This window comes from Symphalangus syndactylus, chromosome X (genome assembly GCF_028878055.3).
Source record: "Symphalangus syndactylus isolate Jambi chromosome X, NHGRI_mSymSyn1-v2.1_pri, whole genome shotgun sequence".
In the NCBI taxonomy this organism is placed as follows: Eukaryota; Metazoa; Chordata; class Mammalia; order Primates; family Hylobatidae; genus Symphalangus; species Symphalangus syndactylus.
Genome location: NC_072447.2, coordinates 142,455,967 through 142,477,552, shown reverse-complemented (window position 1 = coordinate 142,477,552; position 21,586 = coordinate 142,455,967). Strand labels below are relative to the sequence as shown.

Genomic DNA, 21,586 nt, shown 5'->3' with positions numbered 1-21,586 from the left:
GAAGTCAAATTGTCCCTGTTTGCAGATGACATGATTGTATATCTAGAAAACCCCATGGTCTCAGCCCAAAATCTCCTTAAACTGATTAGCAACTTCAGCAAAGTCTCAGGATACAAAATTAATGTACAAAAATCACAAGCATTCTTGTACACCAATAACAGACAAACAGAGAGCCAAATCATGAGTGAACTCCCATTCACAATTGCTTCAAAGAGAATAAAATACCTAGGAATCCAACTTACAAGGGATGTGAAGGACCTCTTCAAGGAGAACTACAAACCACTGCTCAATGAAATAAAAGAGGATACAAACAAATGGAAGAACATTCCATGCTCATGGGTTGGAAGAATCAATATCGTGAAAATGGCCATACTGCCCAAGGTAATTTATAGATTCAATGCCATCCCCATCAAGCTACCAATGACTTTCTTCACAGAATTGGAAAAAACTACTTTAAAGTTCATATGGAACCAAAAAAGAGCCCGCATCGCCAAGTCAATCCTAAGCCAAAAGAACAAAGCTGGAGGCATCACGCTACCTGACTTTAAACTATACTACAAGGCTACAGTAACCAAAACAGCATGGTACTGGTACCACAACAGAGACATAGATCAATGGAACAGAACAGAGCCCTCAGAAATGATGCCGCATATCTACAACTATCTGATCTTTGACAAACGTGACAAAAACAAGAAATGGGGAAAGGGTTCCCTATTTAATAAATGGTGCTGGGAAAACTGGCTAGCCATATGTAGAAAACTGAAACTGGATCCCTTCCTTACACCTTATACAAAAATTAATTCAAGATGGATTAAAGACTTATACGTTAGACCTAAAACCATTAAAATCCTACAAGAAAACCTAGGCAATACCATTCAGGACATAGGCGTGGGCAAGGACTTCATGTCTAAAACACCAAAAGCAATGGCAACAAAAGCCAAAATTGACAAATGGGATCTCATTAAACTAAAGAGGCTATGGTTTTTTTAAGCTACATCTACCTAGTCTGTAGAGACACTCCTGAACTCTGGAGGATTGATGTCTCTATCTGAATTATCTTTCTCCTTCCCTCCCTCCTTCCTTTCCTCTCCTCTCTCTCTCTCTATGTGTGTGTGTATATATATGTATATACATATATATACGTGCATATATATGTATATACATATATATACGTGCATATATATACACATATGTATATGTTTATGTATATATGCGTATATATGTATATGTGTGTATATATATACACACATATATATCATGTATATCATATCATATATATATATGAGATAATCATTTGTTGCACAATGACATTTTGGTCAATGATGGACCATATTATACGACAGTGGTACCATAAGGTTATAATACTGTATTTTCACTGTACCTTTTCTATGTTTAGATACACAAATACCACTGTTACCATTGCCTACAGTGTTCAGTACAGTCACATGCTGTACAGATTTGCAGCCCAGGAGCCTAGGAGCAATAGGCCATATCAATACAACCTAGGTATGTAGTAAGCTATACCATTTATGTTTAGGTAAGTACACTCTATTATGTTCGCACAATGATGAAATCGCTTAATGACACATTTCTCAGAATATATCCCCATTGTTAAGGAATGCATGGCTGTATACACACACATGTGTTTGTGTGTTTTCATGTATATACATATATGTGTGTGTATGTATAAAATTAATAACAGGGACTCAAGAAGTTGCCTGGAGTTGTTCCTTTCTTCAAGGGTCTAGCAATATATCTGATACCATCTCAAGAGGACCAAGGGCTTATAAGATGAACTTTCTAGGGTATTTGGGACTACTTCCTGATTAACTCCAAAAAGGAAGAGAAAGGAAAGTAAACAGGAAAGGAAAGGAACGGAGATGAACTCAACTTTCTTCCCTTATTGTCATGGCAGCTGTTCACTTTATGGAGTGTTCTAGTCCCTTGACATCCCTGCTTTTCCCTTGCTCTGCAAGTTCCTTTTGGGCTCACTTTTTTTCTTTGAATTTAGCCTAGACTTTTTCTCTTCAATTCTTTTTTTTTTTTTTTTTTTTTGACAGAGTCTTGCTCTGTCCCCCAGGCTGGAGTGCAGTGGTGCGATCTCAGCTCACTGCAACCTCCATCTCCCATGTTCAAGCTATTCTCCTGCCTCAGCCTCCCAAGTAGCTGGGATTACAGGTGCCCGCCACCATGCCCAGCTAATTTTTGTATTTTTAGTAAAGCCGGGGTTTCACCATTTCACCTTGTTGGCCAGGTTGGTGTCAAACTCCTGACCTCAAGTGATCTGCCTGCCTGGGCCTCTCAAAGTGCTGGGATTATAGGTGTGAGCCACCATTTCAGGCCTCTCTTCAACTCTTCATTTGCCAAATTTCTCAATTTCCTTCACTCCTTTGCAATGCTGTGCCTATCCTGCAATCCTAGTCCCTAAATCAGAGCAGCCATCTGCCTTCATCCTTCTCTTCCCAGACAGCTGAGGACTGCAAAGGAAAAAAATCACCAAAATGCAGATGGATGCCACCACATATTGATGCCTCACAGCCTCCACCCACTCTCTGCTCAGCAACTCATTTACTTGGCCCTGGACACTCCTAAATAGCATCCATACCTGCATCCATTTACAGTCATTCCTCAGTATCCATGGAAAATTGGTGGCAAGACCCCCTGCAAATATCAAGATCTGTGGATGCTCAAGTCTCTGATATAAAAATGGCTTACTATTTGCATATAACCTAAACACATCCTCCTTTATACTTTAAACCATCTCTAGGTTTCTCATAACAGCTAATACAATGTAAATGCTATGTAAATAGTTGTTATGCTGTATTGTTTAGGGAATAATGAAAGATAAAAAAAGTCTGTACTTGTTCAGTAGAGATGCAACCATCCATTTTTTTCTGGAATATTTTTGATCTGCAGTTAGTTGAATCTGTGGCTATGGAACTCACAGGGAGAGCTGACTGTACAGTGTGGTTGAGTGAAAAAACAGACTTTAGAATCAGATCAGACAGAAATAGGTTTGAATCAAGTATCTGCCTCCTCTAGACCTGTGACCTTGGACAAGTCACATAAGCTCTGAACCTTAACTTTGTCAAATGTAAAATAGGTTTAACAGTAGTATAATAAGAATATCTACCTCACAGGTGTTGGCAGGATCAGTGAGACAATATGCTGGTTATCTCTTTTTCTCCCTACTCCTTTCATGTTGGCCCTACTTTCTTCTGTTTTAAATTTCTCAATTCTCTTTAGCTCTTTAATAACTTTCGTGTAGCTCTTTTCCTTCCTTAATCATATTTATATAATGAAATGACTATTGTCACGATCAGGAATGACCTAAAGAATAATTTTGAGTTTATGTATTTACTGGCTGCTCTAAATAATTTCTAATTGTTGATCTCTCCCTTTTTAGGAAACTCTTTTTATAATAATCACTCTATTCTGGTTCCCCTCTTTGCTCTAACTCCTGTTATCCATCCAGCACTTGAATTGATTAACTCCTTTTCCTCTCCATGGCCCTTAAATGTCCAGGGTTCTCCCAGGCTCCAGCCTCAGCTTTTTCCTTTTTCACTTTATATATGATTGCCAGGGCTGGGACAAGAGTGAACCAAACAAGGCATGTAGGGCACAATATTTAAGAGGTCCTCACTTCTCAGGGCGTACAAGTATATTTATGCCCTACAGGCCTTGCTTACCCCAGTCTAGTCTGGCCCTGACCCTGTCAACAAAATTTACTGAGCATACAACCACTACTACCAGGCACTGTACTAGGCATCACAATATCCATGCTCACCCTCTAGATGCCCACACACGTGGCTGTAACTACTGTTTACAGAACAATGAGTTCCAAATACTCATCTATAGTCAGATATGTCTCCTGAATTTCAGATTATCTTTCCAACTCCCTAACTGTATATCATAATGTAGCCAGTAATAGCCGATGTATATGTAATGCTTCTGCTCTGTTGGACACTGTGCTCAGTAACTTTGCATCCATTATCTCACTTCATCCTCACAAAAGTCCCACGAGATAGGCACTGTCATCTTATTTTTATGAATGAGGAAAACAGATTCATAGAGGCTAAGGGCTTTGCCCAAGCTAACATACTAAAACATCAGACCCAGGATTCAGACTCTGGCAGTCAGACTAAAGAGCCAGTTCTATTAGACATTATGCTGTGGCCCATAATCACATCAAACACAAAGTCCCCAAGACTGTAGCCATTTCCCCTCCCATACCCAGATGGTTAAGTCATACCACTTCTACTTCCTTAATATCGTTTGAACTCCCCTCTTTTTTTGTACTGCTACTGTTCGGGTTCTAGCCTTTATGTCTCCCGTAGATAATTGCAATAGTCTCAAGACTGCTCTCTCCTAGTCTTGGTATGGCCCCCTCCCCCACTATCATTTCATTAGAGTGTTGCCAGACTAGGCATCCTAACTCAGCCATCAGTGGTACTCCTTATGTTTATACTTTGATACCTCCATATTGCATTTTATTGTCCAATCTCCTTAGGTTAATGACTTCATTATCTGATGTCCAGCTCTGCCTCGTTTACCTGCCTCACTTGTCATAGTCCATATGGAACCATACAAAACTCCTGAAATACCTCACGTTCTTGCAAATCTGAGTCTTTGCACATGAGTGATCCTCTTTGCATAAAATGCCCTTATATCAGACATTTAAAGAGAGAGAACGCCTACTCATCTTTTAAGACCCAGATGAAAATATTCTCTCTCTGTCGTTTCCCCATTTAATGTGTTCCTTTCTCTATGATCCCTTAGTACCTGGTGCACATTTTATCACATTATATTGAAACCTCTCACCTGGCCTCATGGTGCTTTAGATCAAAGAGGGAGTCTGGTTTATCCCTATACCCCTAGTACCCTGACACAGTACCTGGCACCATAGTTGTAACTCAGTAATGTCTGAATGAATGAAGGACATCTTTGATGCATACACTTTACAAAACTAAACTGGTTTTACAGAACTGTTTTAATTTCAAAATTCCAAACTGTTGCAATAATACCTAAAGGCAGCAGCCATGAAAATGCAACATCTCAGCAAATCACTCACAGAAACTCCTTTTAGAAGCAAATGAGAGTTTAATAGCAGAAGAGAGTGCTGCATTAATACTGTCCATCCTTAGAAAAATTCCCCTGGCCCCTTCTTCAAGAGCTTATTATCTCTGGCTACAATGGCTGCAGAATCACATTGCTTTTCTCCTTAGTGTTATCTGGGGATCGTATATTTAACTTCCCTTGAGGTTTATTGCTAGTCATTATTTCCCAGGCTCCAAAACCCTGGTTCATCTTTATTCTTATCTATCCTTTCCCCAGCATCTGAAGTCTTCAAGGGGGCAGAAGCCCTCTTACAACCTTCATCATCTCACCACTTATATAGAAGAAAGGGTTTGGATCCTTTGTCCTCCCAGATGTCACACTAATGAGATATGTCTAATGGCCTTGCTTTAGGTCCTGCTTTGTGAGTTTTCCAACAAATTTTCTTTATCCCTTGACTTTACTCACTTTGCTAGTTTAACCTCTGTATTTTTTTTATCATTATTTCAGCATTTCAGTCTGATTTCACAGCTGACATCATGTCTGGAGTGGGAACCACAGGGCCAGTCAGCTTTCTGGGGGTGCTTAGGGTTGGCACCCCTGATCCTGGTACTGTCAGCTACTAGATTTGATTCTAGAAGGTTGACAAGTAAGTGTGATAAATGCTTCCTGTGAGAACATGCTGTTTGTCCAAATGGGATAATTTCTTCCCTGTATGCCTTCCTCTGGGGAATATATAAAGTCACTGTAGTTGTGAAAAAACAAAGTGATATATGTTGCATTAGCTAACTTCCTACTCTTTATGTCAATTCTTAAGCTTGCTTTTCTCCCCTAGGGAACTCAACCGAGTATTGTGTTTCCCCAAATATCAACTCCAAGATGTTTGACATAGAGACAAAATGATTTTTTCCTAATCCATGAAAAGCTTTGGTGATAACTAACAGCTTGCTAATGAAAGGTTAATTTTTATGTTTTAACTAAAACTTTAAATTGAAGATATATAATTAAAAAACTTAGAGACATACCTCATTACATACTTCTAAAACCTTGAAATGTCATATATCTTAAAATCAGACTTTTTGTGTAAATAAGGCCATTGTTTGTGCTTTTGTTTCCCATCTTGATTTCAAAGTGGTAAGTCCAAACAAAAATAATGTGGTTAATTTTTTTTCACTATATTCTGCTATTTCTTTGCTTTCCCACTTTTAATTTTTTTAAACCAAGGAGATGAATGTTTTCTAACAGGAATTACATGGCCAAATCATAAACTGAACAGTGTTTATTAAACATAAATGCATCATAAGCATTGTCGATCTATTTAGTTTTAAAAATGAAGAAGAAGAAAACCTAGCTAACAAAGAACCAGTACTTACCAACCTGCATGCTGGCTGCTAGACTCTTCAATATTGCTGTCAAATTGTGTAATCAAAATTTAGTGAAGAAGACAGCATCAGATATTTCTATATCTAAAAGGCAAGCATACTCAATGTATTTTAAAAAGGAAACAAACCTGTACATTCAGCACTGAGTAGATATCCTAAAAGGCAGATGGTGATGAGGCCTGGTGATTCTGCCATGATCATGTTCATGCGCTGCATAACCTTTGCTAGCAGATTGTGAAAGTGGTAGGGTCGATTAGTTGTACCAAAGTACAAGCTGAGCTGTATTTACTTCTGGGAAATAATGTCCATCTCCCTCAATGGGTCTTTGGACTATTTCCAATGGCCTCTTGGGACAAGTGAAGAGAATGGGCAGTGGTCATTATTAAATTTCCCCTCTGATTTCGTGGGCTTCTGCCACTGTGGCTGATTTGAGTCTGAAACAGGAAGTGACACATCTTCAGAATGGAGATAGGCATAGTGGCTACATTTATTGTGACAGCACAGTTCATCAGTGGGACCCATCGTATCTTTGTCAGAGAGCACTGATGTTTGCCAAAATGGCTGTACCACTTTACATTTCCATCAGCAATGTATGAGTGATCCAGTTAGTTTATTTGATTTTTTTTTTTTACTGTCAGATTCTTAAGGTTGTTTATATATTCTAGATACGAGTCTTTTCATAGATACGTGGATTAAATATATTGTCTCCAGCCTGTAGCTTGTCTTTTGTCCTCTTAATTAGGTCTTTCACAGAGTAGAATTTTTTAGTTTTGATGTAGTCCAGTTTGTTTTTGTTTTATGGATCACATTTAGAACTCTTCCACTAACACTAGATCCTGATGATTATTTTCCTACTTTTTTCTAAATGTTCTACAGTTTGAAGTTTTAGATTTATGCCCATGCTCCATTTTGAGTTAATATTTGTGTAAAGTATGATGTTTAGGTCAAACTTCATTTCTTTTCTTTTTTCCATAAGTATGTCCAATTTATCCAGCACAATTTGTTAAAAAAAAAAAAAATACTACCCTATCCTTCCTCGATTGAATGGCTTCTGAAATTTTTTCGTAAGTCAGTTAACCATATTGTTTTGGGTCTACTTCCAGTTTCTCTATCTATTCTTTGTGCCATTGATGTATTTATCCCTCTGCCAATATAACACTGTCATAATTACTGTAGCTATGTAGTAAGACTTTATATTAGGTAGAGTGATTCCTCCAACTTTATTCTTCTTTTGGTAAGATATTTTTAACTGTTCTAAGGGCTTGTATAAATTTTAGAATGATCTTTTTTTATTATTATACTTTAAGTTTTAGGGTACATGTGCACAACGTGCAGGTTTGTTACATATGTATACATGTGCCATATTGGTGTGCTGTACCCATTAACTCGTCATTTAGCATTAGGTATATCTCCTAATGCTATCCCTCCCCTCTCCCCCCACCCCACAACAGGCCCCAGTGTGTGATGTTCCCCTTCCTGTGTCCATGTGTTCTCATTGTTCAATTCCCACCTATGAGTGAGAACATGGTGTTTGGTTTTTTGTCCTTGTGATAGTTTGCTGAGAATGATGGTTTCCAGCTTCATCCATGTCCCTACAAAGGACATGAACTCATCATTTTTTATGGCTGCATAGTATTCCATGGTGTATACATGCCACATTTTCTTAATCCAGTCTATCATTGTTGGACATTTCGGTTGGTTCCAAGTCATTGCTATTGTGAATAGACCCGCAATAAACATAAGTGTGCGTGTGTCTTTATAGCGGCATGATTTATAATCTTTTGGGTATATACCCAATAATGGGATGGCTGGGTCAGATGGTATTTCTAGTTCCAGATCCCTGAGGAATCGCCACACTGACTTCCACAATGGTTGAACTAGTTTACAGTCCCACCAACAGTGTAAAAGTGTTCTTATTTCTCCACATCCTCTCCAGCACCTGTTGTTTCCTGACTTTTTAATGATGGCCATTCTAACTGGTGTGAGATGGTATCTCATTGTGGTTTTGATTTGCATTTCTCTGATGGCGAGTGATGATGAGCATTTCTTCATGTGTTTTTTGGCTGCATAAATGTCTTCTTTTGAGAAGTGTCTGTTCATGTCCTTTGCCCACTTGTTGATGGGGTTGTTTGTTTTTTTTCTGTAAATTTGTTTGAGTTCATTGTAGATTCTGGATATTAGCCCTTTGTCAGATGAGTAGATTGCAAAACTTTTCTCCCATTCTGTAGGTTGCCTATTCACTCTGATGGTAGTTTCTTTTGCTGTGCAGAAGCTCTTTAGTTTAATTAGATCCCATTTGTCAATTTTGGCTTTTGTTGCCATTGCTTTTGGTGTTTTTGACATGAAGTCCTTGCCCATGCCTATGTCCTGAATGGTATTGCCTAGGTTTTCTTCTAGGGTTTTTATGGTTTTAGGTCTACCATTTAAGTCTTTAATCCATCTCGAATTAATTTTGGTATAAGGTGTAAGGAAGGGATCCAGTTTCAGCTTTCTACGTATGGCTAGCCAGTTTTCCCAGCACCATTTATTAAATAAGGAATCCTTTCCCCATTTCTTGTTTTTGTCGGGTTTGTCAAAGATCAGAAGGTTGTAGATATAAAGCATTATTTCTGAGGGCTCTGTTCTGTTCCATTGGTCTATATCTCTGTTTTGGTACCAGTACCATGCTGTTTTGATTACTGTAGCCTCGTAGTATAGTTTGAAGTCAGGTAGCATGATGCCTCCAGCTTTGTTCTTTTGGCTTAGGATTGACTTCACGATGTGGGCTCTTTTTTGGTTCCATATGAACTTTAAAATAGTTTTTTCCAATTCTGTGAAGAAAGTCATTGGTAGCTTGATGGGGATGGCATTGAATCTATAAATTGCCTTGGACAGTATTGCCGTTTTCACGATATTGATTCTTCCAACCCATGAGCATGGAATGTTCTTCCATTTGTTTGTATCCTCTTTTATTTCATTGAGCAGTGGTTTGTAGTTCTCCTTGAAGAGGTCCTTCACATCCCTTGTCAGTTGGATTCCTAGGTATTTTATTCTCTTTGAAGCAATTGTGAATGAGAGTTCAGTCATGATTTGGCTCTCTGTTTGTCTGCTATTGGTGTATAAGAATGCCTGTGATTTTTGTACATTGATTTTGTATCCTGAGACTTTGCTGAAGTTGTCTATCAGCTTAAGGAGATTTTGGGCTGAGACCATGGGGTTTTCTAGATATACAATCATGTCATCTGCAAACAGGGACAATTTGACTTCCCCTTTTCCTAATTGAATACCCTTTATTTCCTTCTCCTGCCTGATTGCCCTGGCCAGAACTTCCAACACTATGTTGAATAGGAGCGGTGAGAGAGGGCATCCCTGTCTTGTGCCAGTTTTCAAAGGGAATGCTTCTAGTTTTTGCCCATTCAGTATGATATTGGCTGTGGGTTTGTCTTAGATAGCTCTAACGATTTTGAGATGCATCCCATCAATACCTAATTTATTGAGAGTTTTTAGCATGAAAGTTGTTGAATTTTGTCAAAGGCCTTTTCTGCATCTATTGAGATAATCATGTGGTTTTTGTCTTTGGTTCTGTTTATATGCTGGATTATGTGTATTGATTTGCGTATGTTGAACCAGCCTCGCATCCCAGGGATGAAGCCCACTTGATCATGGCGGATAAGCTTTTTGATGTGCTGCTGGATTTGGTTTGCCAGTATTTTATTGAATATTTTTGCATTGATGTTCATCAGGGATATTGGTCTAAAATTCTCTTTTGTTGTTGTTTCTCTGCCAGGCTTTGGTATCAGGATGATGCTGGCCTCATAAAATGAGTTAGGGAGAATTCCCTCTTTTTCTGTTGATTGGAATAGTTTCAGAGGGAATGGTACCAGCTGCTCCTTGTACCTCTGGTAGAATTTGGCTGTGAATCCATCTGGTCCTGGACTTTTTTTGGTTGGTAAGCTATTAAGTATTGCCTCAATTTCAGAGCCTGTTATTGGTCTATTCAGAGATTCAACTTATTCCTGGTTTAGTCTTGGGAGGGTGTATGTGTCCAGGAATTTATCCATTTCTTCTAGGTTTTCTAGTTTATTTACATAGAGGTGTTTATAGTATTCTCTGATGGTAGTTTGCATTTCTGTGGGATCAGTGGTGATATCCCCTTTATCATTTTTTATTGCGTCTATTTGATTCTTCTCTCTTTTCTTCTTTATTAGTCTTGTTAGTGGTCTATCAATTTTGTTGATCTTTTCAAAAAACCAGCTCCTGGATTCATTGATTTTTTGAAGGGTTTTTTGTGTCTCTATTTCCTTCAGTTCTGCTCTGATCTTAGTTATTTCTTGCCTTCTGCTAGCTTTTGAATGTGTTTGCTGTTGCTTCTCTAGTTCTTTTAATTGTGATGTTAGGGTGTCCGTTTTAGATCTGTCCTGCTTTCTCTTGTGGGCATTTAGTGCTATAAATTTCCCTCTACACACTGCTTTGAATGTGCCCCAGAGATTCTGGTATGTTGTATCTTTGTTCTTGTTGGTTTCAAAGAACATCTTTATTTCTGCCTTCATTTCGTTATGTACCCAGTAGTCATTCAGGAGCAGGTTGTTCAGTTTCCATGTAGTTGAGCAGTTTTGAATGAGTTTCTTAATCCTGAGTTCTAGTTTGATTGCACTGTGGTCTGAGAGACAGTTTGTTATAATTTCTGTTCTTTTACATTTGCTGAGGAGTGCTTTACTTCCAACTATGTGGTCAATTTTGGAATAGGTGTGGTGTGGTGCTGAGAAGAATGTATATTCTGTTGATTTGAGTTGGAGAATTCTGTAGATGTCTATTAGGTCTGCTTAGTGTAGAGCTGACTTCAATTCCTGGATATCCTTGTTAACTTTCTGTCTCGTTGATCTGTCTAATGTTGACAGTGGGGTGTTAAAGTCTCCCATTATTATTGTATGGGAGTCTAAGCCTCTTTGTAGGTCTCTAAGGACTTGCTTTATGAATCGGGGTGCTTCTGTATTGGGTGCATATATATTTAGGATAGTTAGCTCTTCTTGTTGAATTGATCCCTTTACCGTTATGTAATGGCCTTCTTTGTCTCTTTTGATATTTGTTGGTTTAAAGTCTGTTTTATCAGAGACTAGGATTGCAAACCCTCCCATTTTTTGTTTTCCATTTGCTTGGTAGATCTTCCTCCATCCCTTTATTTTGAGCCTATGTGTGTCTCTGCACGTCAGATGGGTTTCCTGAATACAGCACACTGAGGGGTCTTGACTCTTTATCCAATTTGCCAGTCTGTGTCTTTTAATTGGAGGATTTAGCCCATTTACATTTTAGGTTAATATTGTTATGTGTGGATTTGATCCTGTCATTATGATGTTAGCTGGTTATTTTGCTCGTTAGTTGATGCAGTTTCTTCCTAGCCTCGATGATCTTTACAATTTGGCATGTTTTTGCAGTGGCTGGTACCAGGTGTTCCTTTCCATGTTTAGTGCTTCCTTCAGGAGCTCTTTTAGGACAGGCCTGGTTGTGACAAAATCTCAGCATTTGCTTGCCTGTAAAGTATTTTATTTCTCCTTCACTTATGAAGCTTAGTTTGGCTGGATATGAAATTCTGGGTTGAAAATTCTTTTCTTTAAGAATGTTGAATATTGGCCCCCACTCTCTTCTGGCTTGTAGAGTTTCTGCCAAGAGATCAGCTGTTAGTCTGATGGGCTTCCCTTTGTGGGTAACCTGACCTTTCTCTCTGGCTGCCCTTCACATTTTTTCCTTCATTTCAACTTTGGTGAATCTGACAATTATGTGTCTTGGAGTTGCTCTTCTCCAGGAGTATCTTTGTGGCGTTCTCTGTATTTCTTGAATTTGAATGTTGGCCTGCCTTGCCGGATTGGGGAAGTTCTTGTGGATAATATCCTGCAGAGTGTTTTCCATCTTGGTTCCATTTTCCCTGTCACTTTCAGGTACACCAATCAGACGTAGATTTGGGTTTTTCACATAGTCCCATATTTCTTGGAGGCTTTGTTCATTTATTTTTATTCTTTTTTTCTCTACACTTCTCTTCTTGCTTCATTTCTTCTTCCATCACTGATATCCTTTCTTCCAGTTGATCGACTCAGCTACTGAGGCTTGTGTATTCGTCATGTAGTTCTCATGCCATGGTTTTCTTCTCCATCAGGTCTTTTAAGGACTTCTCTGCATTGGTTATTCTAGTTAGCCGTTTGTCTAATTTTTTTTCAAGGTTTTTAACTTCTTTGCCGTTGGTTCGAACTTCCTCCTTTAGCTCGGAGTAGTTTGATAATCTGAAGCCTTCTTGTCTCAACTCGTCAAAGTCCTTCTCCGTACAGCTTTGTTCCATTGCTGGTGAGGAGCTGCATTCCTTTGGAGGAGGAGAGGTGCTGTGATTTTTAGAGTTTCCAGTTTTTCTGCTGTTTTTTCCCCATCTTTGTGGTTTTATCTACCTTTGGTCTTTGATGATGGTGACATACAGATGGGGTTTTGGTGTGGATGTCCTTTCTGTTTGTTAGTTTTCCTTCTAACAGTCAGGACCCTCAGCTGCAGGTCTGTTGGAGTTTGCTGGAGGTCCACTCCAGACCCTGTTTGCCTGGGTATCAGCAGTGGAGGCTGCAGAACAGCAGATATTGGTGAACAGCAAATGTTGCTGCCTGATTGTTCCTCTGGAAGTTTTGTCTCAGAGGAGTACCTGGTCGTGTGAGGTGTCAGTCTGCCCCTACTCGGGGGTGCCTCCCAGTTAGGCTACTTGTGGGTCAGGGACCCACTTGAGGAGGCAGTCTGTGCCTTCTCAGATCTTAAGCTGCATGCTGGGAGAACCACTACTCTCTTCAAAGCTGTCAGACAGGGATATTTAAGTCTGCAGAGGTTTCTGCTGCCTTTTGTTTGGCTATGCCCTGTCCCCAGAGGTGGAGTCTACAGAGGCAGGCAGGCCTTCTTGATCTGGGTCCCACCCAGATCGAGCTTCCCGGCCACTTTGTTTACCTACTCAAGCCTCAGCAATGGTGGGCGCCCCTTCCCCAGCCTCACTGCTGCCTTGCAGTTTGATCTCAGACTGCTGTGCTAGCAATGAGCGAGGCTCCATGGGTGTAGGACCCTCTAAGCCAGGTGCAGGATATAATTTCCTGGTGTGCCATTTGCTAAGACCATTGGAAAAGTGCAGTATTAGGGTGGGAGTGACCCGATTTTCCAGGTGCCATCTGTCACCCCTTTCTTTCACTAGGAAAGGGAATTCCCTTAGCCCTTGCACTTCCCAGGTGAGGTGATGCCTCGCCCTGCTTTGGCTCACGCTCAATGTGCTGCATCCACTGTCTTGCACCCACTGTCCGACACTCCCCAGTGAGATGAACCCGGTACCTGAGTTGGAAATGCAGAAATCACCCTTCTTCTGCATCACTCACGCTGGGAGCTGTAGACTGAAACTGTTCCTATTCAGCCATCTTGGCTCCACCCCTTCCAGGGTGCACTTTAAATCCATTGTTTCTTTGTTGACTTTCTGTCTTGATGACCGTCTAGTGTTTTCAGTGGAGTATTGAAGTACCTCACTATTATTGTGTTGCTATTTATCTCATTTCTTAGGTCTAGTAGTAATTGTTTTATAAATTTGGGAGCGCCAATGTTAGGTGCATATATATTTAGAATTGTGATATATATATGTATTTTTTGTTGTTGTTGTTTTGTTTTGTTTTTGAGATGGAGTCTCGCACTGTCACCCAGGCTGGAATGCAGTGGCATGATCTTGGTTCACTGCAAGCTCCGCCTCCCAGGTTCACATCATTCTCCTGTCTCAGCATCCCAAGTCGCTGGGACTACAGGTACCCACCACCATGCCCAGCTAATTTTTTGTATTTTTAGTAAAGATGGGGTTTCACCATGTTAGCCAGGATGGTCTCCATCTCCTGACCTCGTGATCTGCCCACCTCAGCGTCCCAAAGTGTTGGGATTACAGGCGTGAGCCACCGCGCCTGGCCTAGAATTGTGATATATTCATGTTGGACAAAGCCTTTTGTCATTATATAATGCCTCTCTTTTTCTTTTTTAATTGCTGTTCCTTTAAAGTTTGTTTTGTCTAATATAAGAATAGCTACTCCTGCTCGTTTCTGGTGTCCATTTGCCTGGAATGTCTTTTGTCACCCCTTTACCTTAAGTTTATGTGAGTCCTTATGTGTTAGTTGAGTCTCTTGAAGGCAGGATATATGTGGTTGGTGAATTCTCATCCATTCTGCAATTCTATATCTTTTAAGTGGAGCATTTAGGCCATTTACATTCAATGCTTGTATTGAGATATGAGGTACTATTCTATTCATTGTGCTATTTGTTGCCTGTGTACCTTGTTTTTTTTTCTGTATTTTTGCTTTGTTTGTCCTATAAGATTTATGCTTTAAAGAAGTTCTGCTTTTTGTGTGTGTGTGTGTTTCCAGGATTTGTTTCAAGATTGAGAGCTCCTTTTAGCAGGTCTTGTAGTGCTGACTTTGTAGTGGCAAATTCTCTCAGCATTTGTTTGTCTGAAATAGACTAAATCTTTCCTTCATTAATGAAGCTTAGTTTTGATGGATACAAAACTCTTCACTGATAATTGTTTTGTTTAAGGAGGCTGAAGATAGGGCCATAATCCCTTCTAGCTTGTAGGGTTTCTGCTGGGAAATCTGCTGTTAACCTGATAGATTTTCCTTTATAGGTTACCTGGTGCTTTTGCCTCACAGGTCTTAAGATTCTTTCCTTCATCTTGACGTTAGATAACCTGATGACAGTGTGCCTAGGCAATGACCTTTTGGCAATGAATTTCCCAGGTGTTTTTTGAGCTTCTTGTATTTGGATGTCTAGGTCTCTAGCAAGGCCAGGGAATTTTCTCTTTGATTATTCTCCCAAATATGTTTTCCAAACTTTAGACTTCTCTTATTTTCTTCAGGAATACCAATTATTCTTAGGTTTGGTTGTTTAACATAATCCCAAACTTCTTGGAGGCTTTGTTCAGTTTTTTTGGTCTTTTTTCTCTGTCTTTGTTGGATTAAGTTAATTTGAAAACCTTGTCTTTGAACTTTGAAGTTCTTTCTTCTGCTTGTTCAATTCTATTGCTGAGATTTTATAGTACATTTTGCATTTCTCTAAGTGTGTTCTTCATTTCCTGAAGTTGTGATTGTTTTTTATTTATGCTATCTATTTCACTGAAGATACCTGAATGCTACCTTGTGTCATTTTTTAATTTCCTTAAATTGTTGGTGCCTTTTTCTCATTTCTCTGGTGCCTTCTTTATTAGCTTAATAGTCAACATTCTGAATTCTTTTTCAGGTAAATCAGGGATTTCTTCTTGGTTTGGATCCATTGTTGGTGAGCTAGTGTGATTATTTGGGGTTGCTAAAGAACCTCATTTTGTCATATTTCCAGAATTGTTTTTCTGGTTTCTTCTCATTTGGGTAGGCTATGTCAGAGGGAAAATCTGGGGCTCAAGGCTGCTGTTCAGATTCTTTTGTCCCGTGGAGTGTTCCGTTGATGTATTGCTCTCCCCCTTTTGCCTGGGATGTGGCTTCCTGATAGCTGAACTGTAGCGACTGTTATTTCTCTTCTGGATCTAGCTACCCAGCAGGGCTACCAGGCTTTGGGCTGGGTCTGGGGATTGTCTGCACAGAGTTCTTTGATGTGAATTGTCTTCAGGTCTCTCAGCCGTGGATACCAGCACCTGCTCTGGTGGAGGAGGCAGGACAGTGAAATGGTCTCTGTGAGGGTCCTTAGTTTTGGCTGTTTAATGCTGTCTCCCAAGGTCCTGCAGGAGCAATTCACTTCTTCACAGCAAAAGGAAACTATCAACAGAGTAAACAGACAATCTACAGAATGGGAGAAAATATTCACAGAGTATGCATCCAAGTAAGGTTTATCCAGAATCTATAAGAAACAACTCCACAAGCAAAAACCAAATAACCCTATTAAAAAGTGGGCAAAAGGCATGGACAGACACTTCTCAAAAGAAGACATATTAGCAGCTGACAAACATATGAAAAAATGCTCAACATCATTAATCATCAAAGAAATGCAAATCAAACCCACAATGAGATACCATCTCACACCAGTCAGAGTGACCATTATTAAAAAGTCAAAAACCAACACATACTGGCGAGGCTACAGAGAAAAGGAAACACTTATATACTGTTGATGGGAATGTAAGTTGGTTCAGCCACTGTGGAAAGCAGTGTGGAGATTTCTCAAGGAACTCAGAACTACCATTTCACCCAGCAATCCTGATACTGGATATATATCCAAAAGAAATAAATCTTTCTACCGAAAAGATACATGCACTTGCATATACATTGCAGCATTATTTACAGTAGCAAAGGTATGAAATCAACCTAAGTGTCTATCAACAGTGGATCGAATAAAGAAAATGTAGTATATATATACCATGGAATACTACACAGCCATAAAAAGAATGAAATCATGTTCTTTGCAACAACATGGATATGGCTGAAGGCCATTATTCTAAGTGAACTAATGCAGGAAAAGAAAACCAAATACCATACCGCATGTTCTCACTTATAAGTGGGAGCTAAACATTGGGTACTCATGGAAAAAGATGGCAATAATAGGTAATGAGAACTACTAGAGGGTGAGTAAGGGGGTAAGGGTTGAAAAACCACCTATTGGGTACTGTGCTCACTACCTGGGTGGTGGGATCATTTGCATTCCAAACCTCAGTATCACATAATATACCCATGTAACAAACTGCATATGTACCCCCTGAATCTGAAATAAAACTTGAAATTGTAAAAAAATTGAAAATGATTCCAAAATACCATCAAATATCCAATCAATGTTCATTTGGTTCTGATTTCCTGATTGTCCTATAACTCTCCATTTTCATAGTATGTTTTGCCAATGTTCTTCACAAGTAATTAATGAGGTATTTAAAAATACAATGAGCGTTAAAAAAATTTTAGGTTCGGGGGTACATGTGCAGGTTTGTTACATTGGTATATTATGTAGTGCTGGAGTTTGGGCTTCTATTGAGCTCATCACCCAATTAGTGAACATAGTACTCAATAGTTTTTCAACCCTTTTCTCCCTCCCTCCCTTTTGTCATTCTAATGTGAGCATTAACTGCTCTAAATTTCTTTCTCAGTATTGCTTTAGCTTCATTTCACAAAATTGACATGTCCTATTCTCATTTTTATTCAGTTCAATGTTTTTTTTAATCTCCTTTGAGGCTTCCTTTTAAACCCATGGCTTATTTAAAAGTTAGTTAAGTTTCATGTGTTTAGATATTTTCATTTCATCTTTCTCATATTGATTTCTAGTTTGATTCCATTATTGTCAGAGAACACACTATAATTTCAGTTCTTTTCATTATGTTGAAGTTTCTTTTATGGCCCAGGATATGGTCTGTATTTGTGAATCTTATGTGGCTCTTGAAAAAAAAGTGTATTCTGCTGTTGGGGGGCGGGTGGGGGAGCATTGTATATATACCGATTCTATCCTGTAGGTTGATTGTGTTATTCATATCTTCCGTATTGCTAATATTATGTCTAGTATTTCTATCAGTTGCTGAGAGGGCAGTGTTGAAGTTCCCACCTATATTTTTGAATTTGCCTATTTATTCTTTCAGCGCTATCAGATTTAGCTTCATGTATTTTGAAACGCTGTTATTTAGTGTGTACCCATTTAGAGTCATTATAATTCCCTGGTAGATTGATCCTTTTATGTTTGTTATGTCCCTCTTTGTTTTTAGTAATTTTCTTTGCTCTTATGTTGACTTTATATTAATATAGCTACTTCTGTGTTTTGCTTGTTTTGCTATTAATGATTGCATAATATATATTTTTCTATTTCTATCCTTTTACTTTCATCCCACTTATGTTCATTTAAAATTATTTATTTATTTATTTATTTATTTATTTATTTTGCAGGTAGAGACTTGCTTTGTTGCCCAGGCTGGTCTCAAACTCCCGGGCTCAAGTGACCACTCTGCCTCAGCCTCCTGAGTAGCTGGAACTGTAGACATGTGCCACCCATATGGCTGAGTCATATTTTTTTAATGTCTCTGTCGATTTCTGTCTTTTGATTGGTGCATTTAGACCATTTATATTTATACCTCTGCTCGTTCCATCTTCCTATCCAATGCTCCAAGATTTTTTCTTTTATTATTTGCCTCTGTTTGAAGAATTTTTAAAGCCACTCATTAAAGATAAGGGAGGCTGAGGCGGGCGGATCACGAGGTCAGGAGATCGAGACCACAGTGAAACCCCGTCTCTACTAAAAATACAAAAAAATTAGCCGGGCGTGGTGGCGGGCGCCTGTAGTCCCAGCTACTCGGAGAGGCTGAGGCAGGAGAATGGCGTGAACCCGGGAGGCGGAGCTCACAATGAGCCAAGATTGCACCACTGCACTCCAGCCTGGGCGACAAAGCGAGACTCCGTCTCAAAAAAAAAAAAAAAAAAGATAAGTCTGTTGGCAACAAATTATTTTCATTATTCTTTGTCTGAAAATGTTTTATTTCCCTTTCACTCCTAAAGATTGGTTTCACCGAACATGTAATTTGTGGTCGATAGTTCCTTCTTTCTTCTTCAGTACTTGAAAAATGTGCCACTTCCCTCAGACCTCCATGATTTCAGATCAGAAATTGATACTCATTCAAATTCAAATAGGTAATGTGTCATTTTCCACTGAGTGCTTTCAAGATTTTTTTTTTGACTTTTCAGAAGCATACTTATTATGTGTTTTGGTATGCATTTATTTGTGTTTATACTACTTGGGGTTTATTAAACTTTTTGAATCTTTAAGTTTGTGTCTTTTGCCAAAAATGAAAAATTTCAGCATAATTTCTTTGCCCCTAGTTTCTTTTTCTTCTCCCTCTGGGACACTGATGATGTAAATGTTGCATCTATTTTATTGTCTTACAGGTTCTTTAGTCTCTTTCATTTTTATTAGTCTTTATTATCTTTTTCTCTGTTCTTAAGTGTTGGGATCAGCCTCAACACCACTGTAGGGTACCCAAAGTCTGCTGGCGATGAAGGAATGAGAAGAGACAGGTTAAGAGTACATAAAGAGTGGGGGCCAGGAGGCCAATTGTAAAATGGAGGCTGCAAAAGGCTCAGAGCTCTGGTCTCAACATTATTTATTCAGTGCAATTACTTAGATTTAAGAAGCAGATGTTCAGGGTGAAACAGTGAAAGGGAGGCAGTGTGTCATATGCGTAATTTATAGCAGTGGTGGTTTAAGTGAATCTTTTTTGTGTTCAAACAGTATATCTTTAACTTATCAGAGAGTAGCTGGTGGGAGCAGGCTTAACTAGGAGCCTGCATATTTGTCCACATTCCAATGCTTTAAAGGAGTGTCTTTCTCCTTGAACACAGTGTTTACAGATAAGAGTGTGGGTCTCACTCTGAGCATGGAAACATGATGGCAATTAGGAGGATTTCCTCCTCAGAGGCCTCTTGTGGCTTTCCACAACTTATTGTCCCATATTTTTATGGCCAGTTTATTCAGGCACCCCATAAGCCTTTCCCCCAACACTTAAGTAGATTTGTACTGAACTCTCTTTAAGTTCGTTGATTGTATCCTTGCTTAGCTACACTATAATATTGATCCCATCCAGAGATTTTTCCAAATTTGGCTATTGTTTTTACAGTTTTATAATTTCCATTTTCTTCTTTTAAAAAAACAACTTCTACATTTTGCTGAGGTTTCCAGCTTTTTAATTTTTGAGATAATTTGTAATTGATTATTGAAACATTTTTATGATGGCTGCTTTAATATCCTTGCAGATCATTTTGACATCTGATATATTTCAAAGCTGACTCTCCTTGACTATCTCTCTTTATTAAAATTGTGATTTTCCTGCGTCTTGATATGAAAGGTGGTTTTTATGTGTATTCTGCACATTTTGTAAAGTATGTTAGCAGACTCTGATCCTATTTAGCAGGCAGTAACCCTTTTTAGGGTTAACACACATGTCCTGGCCTAATTTTCTGGGCCATAATTCCAATTTAATTATCAGATCCTTTTGGTGTTATTTTGATAATTAAAGTTCCAAGTTAGTTGATGTTATGATATAAAGAATATCTCTGTGGGCCGACACAATCAGGTGTGTTCTTTAGATGCAGAGAGCTTTCTACAGCTGACAGCAGAAAGAGAAGTCAGAGACACGCAAAGTACATGAAGGATTTGGTAAAGCATTTGTGACTTTGAAGATGGAGGGGGCCATGTGAAAGGACTGAAGATTGGTCTATGGGAGCTCAGAGCTACCCCTGGCTAACAGCTAGCAGGAAATTTAATTCTGCCAACAACCTTAATGAGCCTAAAAGTGGATTATTTTCTAGGGCCTCCAGGCAGGAGCCCAGTAGGCTTACATCTTGACTTCAGCCTTGCGAGATCTTAAGCTGAGCTCTCACTTGAGCCAGCTTATACTTCTAACTTACAGAACACAGAAATAGAAAACTATTACTCCATCATTAGTGTTTAAGTTGTGCTAAGCATAGCTTTCTCTCTGAAATGTTTTTAAATTGTCCATGCCTCTGAGAGGGCCAACACATACCACTTTTAGAACATTAATCAAGTTTATAAAAGCTTTATCGTTTTAGCATTTATGTTTTAGACTATCATATATCTTGAATAATTTTTGTATATGAAATGAGGTAATAGTTGAAGTTTTTAATTTTATATGGATTTGGAATTTTCCCAGACCTATTAATTGATAAGTCTGTCTTTTGATCCTAGTATTACCTTGCCACTTTTCTCAAAAATCAATTGGCTCTGTACATGTGATTTATTTCTGAACTCTCCACTCTGTTTAGCTTGCATATATTTTAATTTATAAGAATTGGATGGTATTATATATCACATTGTTTTTCTTAAGTTTTAAAATCAGTGCCATAATTTTAAGATATATTTTTATTGCCTTAGACATATCCAGTCTAGTGCTCCTAACTGCTGCCTGGTGTGCAGATACCATATTTTTTTCCTAACTACTTTCCCAGTGAATGACATCCAGGTTGCCTAAAACACCTTGTTTCCACAAATAATGCCTCCTTATCAGTACCCTTATGGAGTGGTGTGATAACTTACTTGGGATTTATGTACAGGAACATAATACCGTGATGTTGGGGTATTCATATCTCTGATTTGTCTAGACACCACCAATTTGTCTCCAGATTGGCTGCACCAATCTATACTCCCACCAGTAGTGCATATAGATTTCTGTA

General features: G+C 38.8%; 1 protein-coding gene across 2 annotated transcripts in view; it reads right to left on the bottom strand.

Annotated features, from left to right (window-relative positions):
* The window catches only part of F9 (coagulation factor IX), a 37,066-nt gene extending 30,387 nt beyond the window's left edge, over window positions 1–6,679 (bottom strand). For both annotated transcript variants that reach the window (XM_055267379.1, XM_055267380.1), the window contains exon 1: window positions 6,566–6,679. In XM_055267379.1, coding sequence (XP_055123354.1) covers window positions 6,566–6,653 — 88 coding nt within the window. In that variant the 5' untranslated portion in view covers window positions 6,654–6,679. The remainder of the gene's footprint in view (window positions 1–6,565) is intronic.
* Window positions 6,680–21,586: the final 14,907 nt, after the last annotated feature.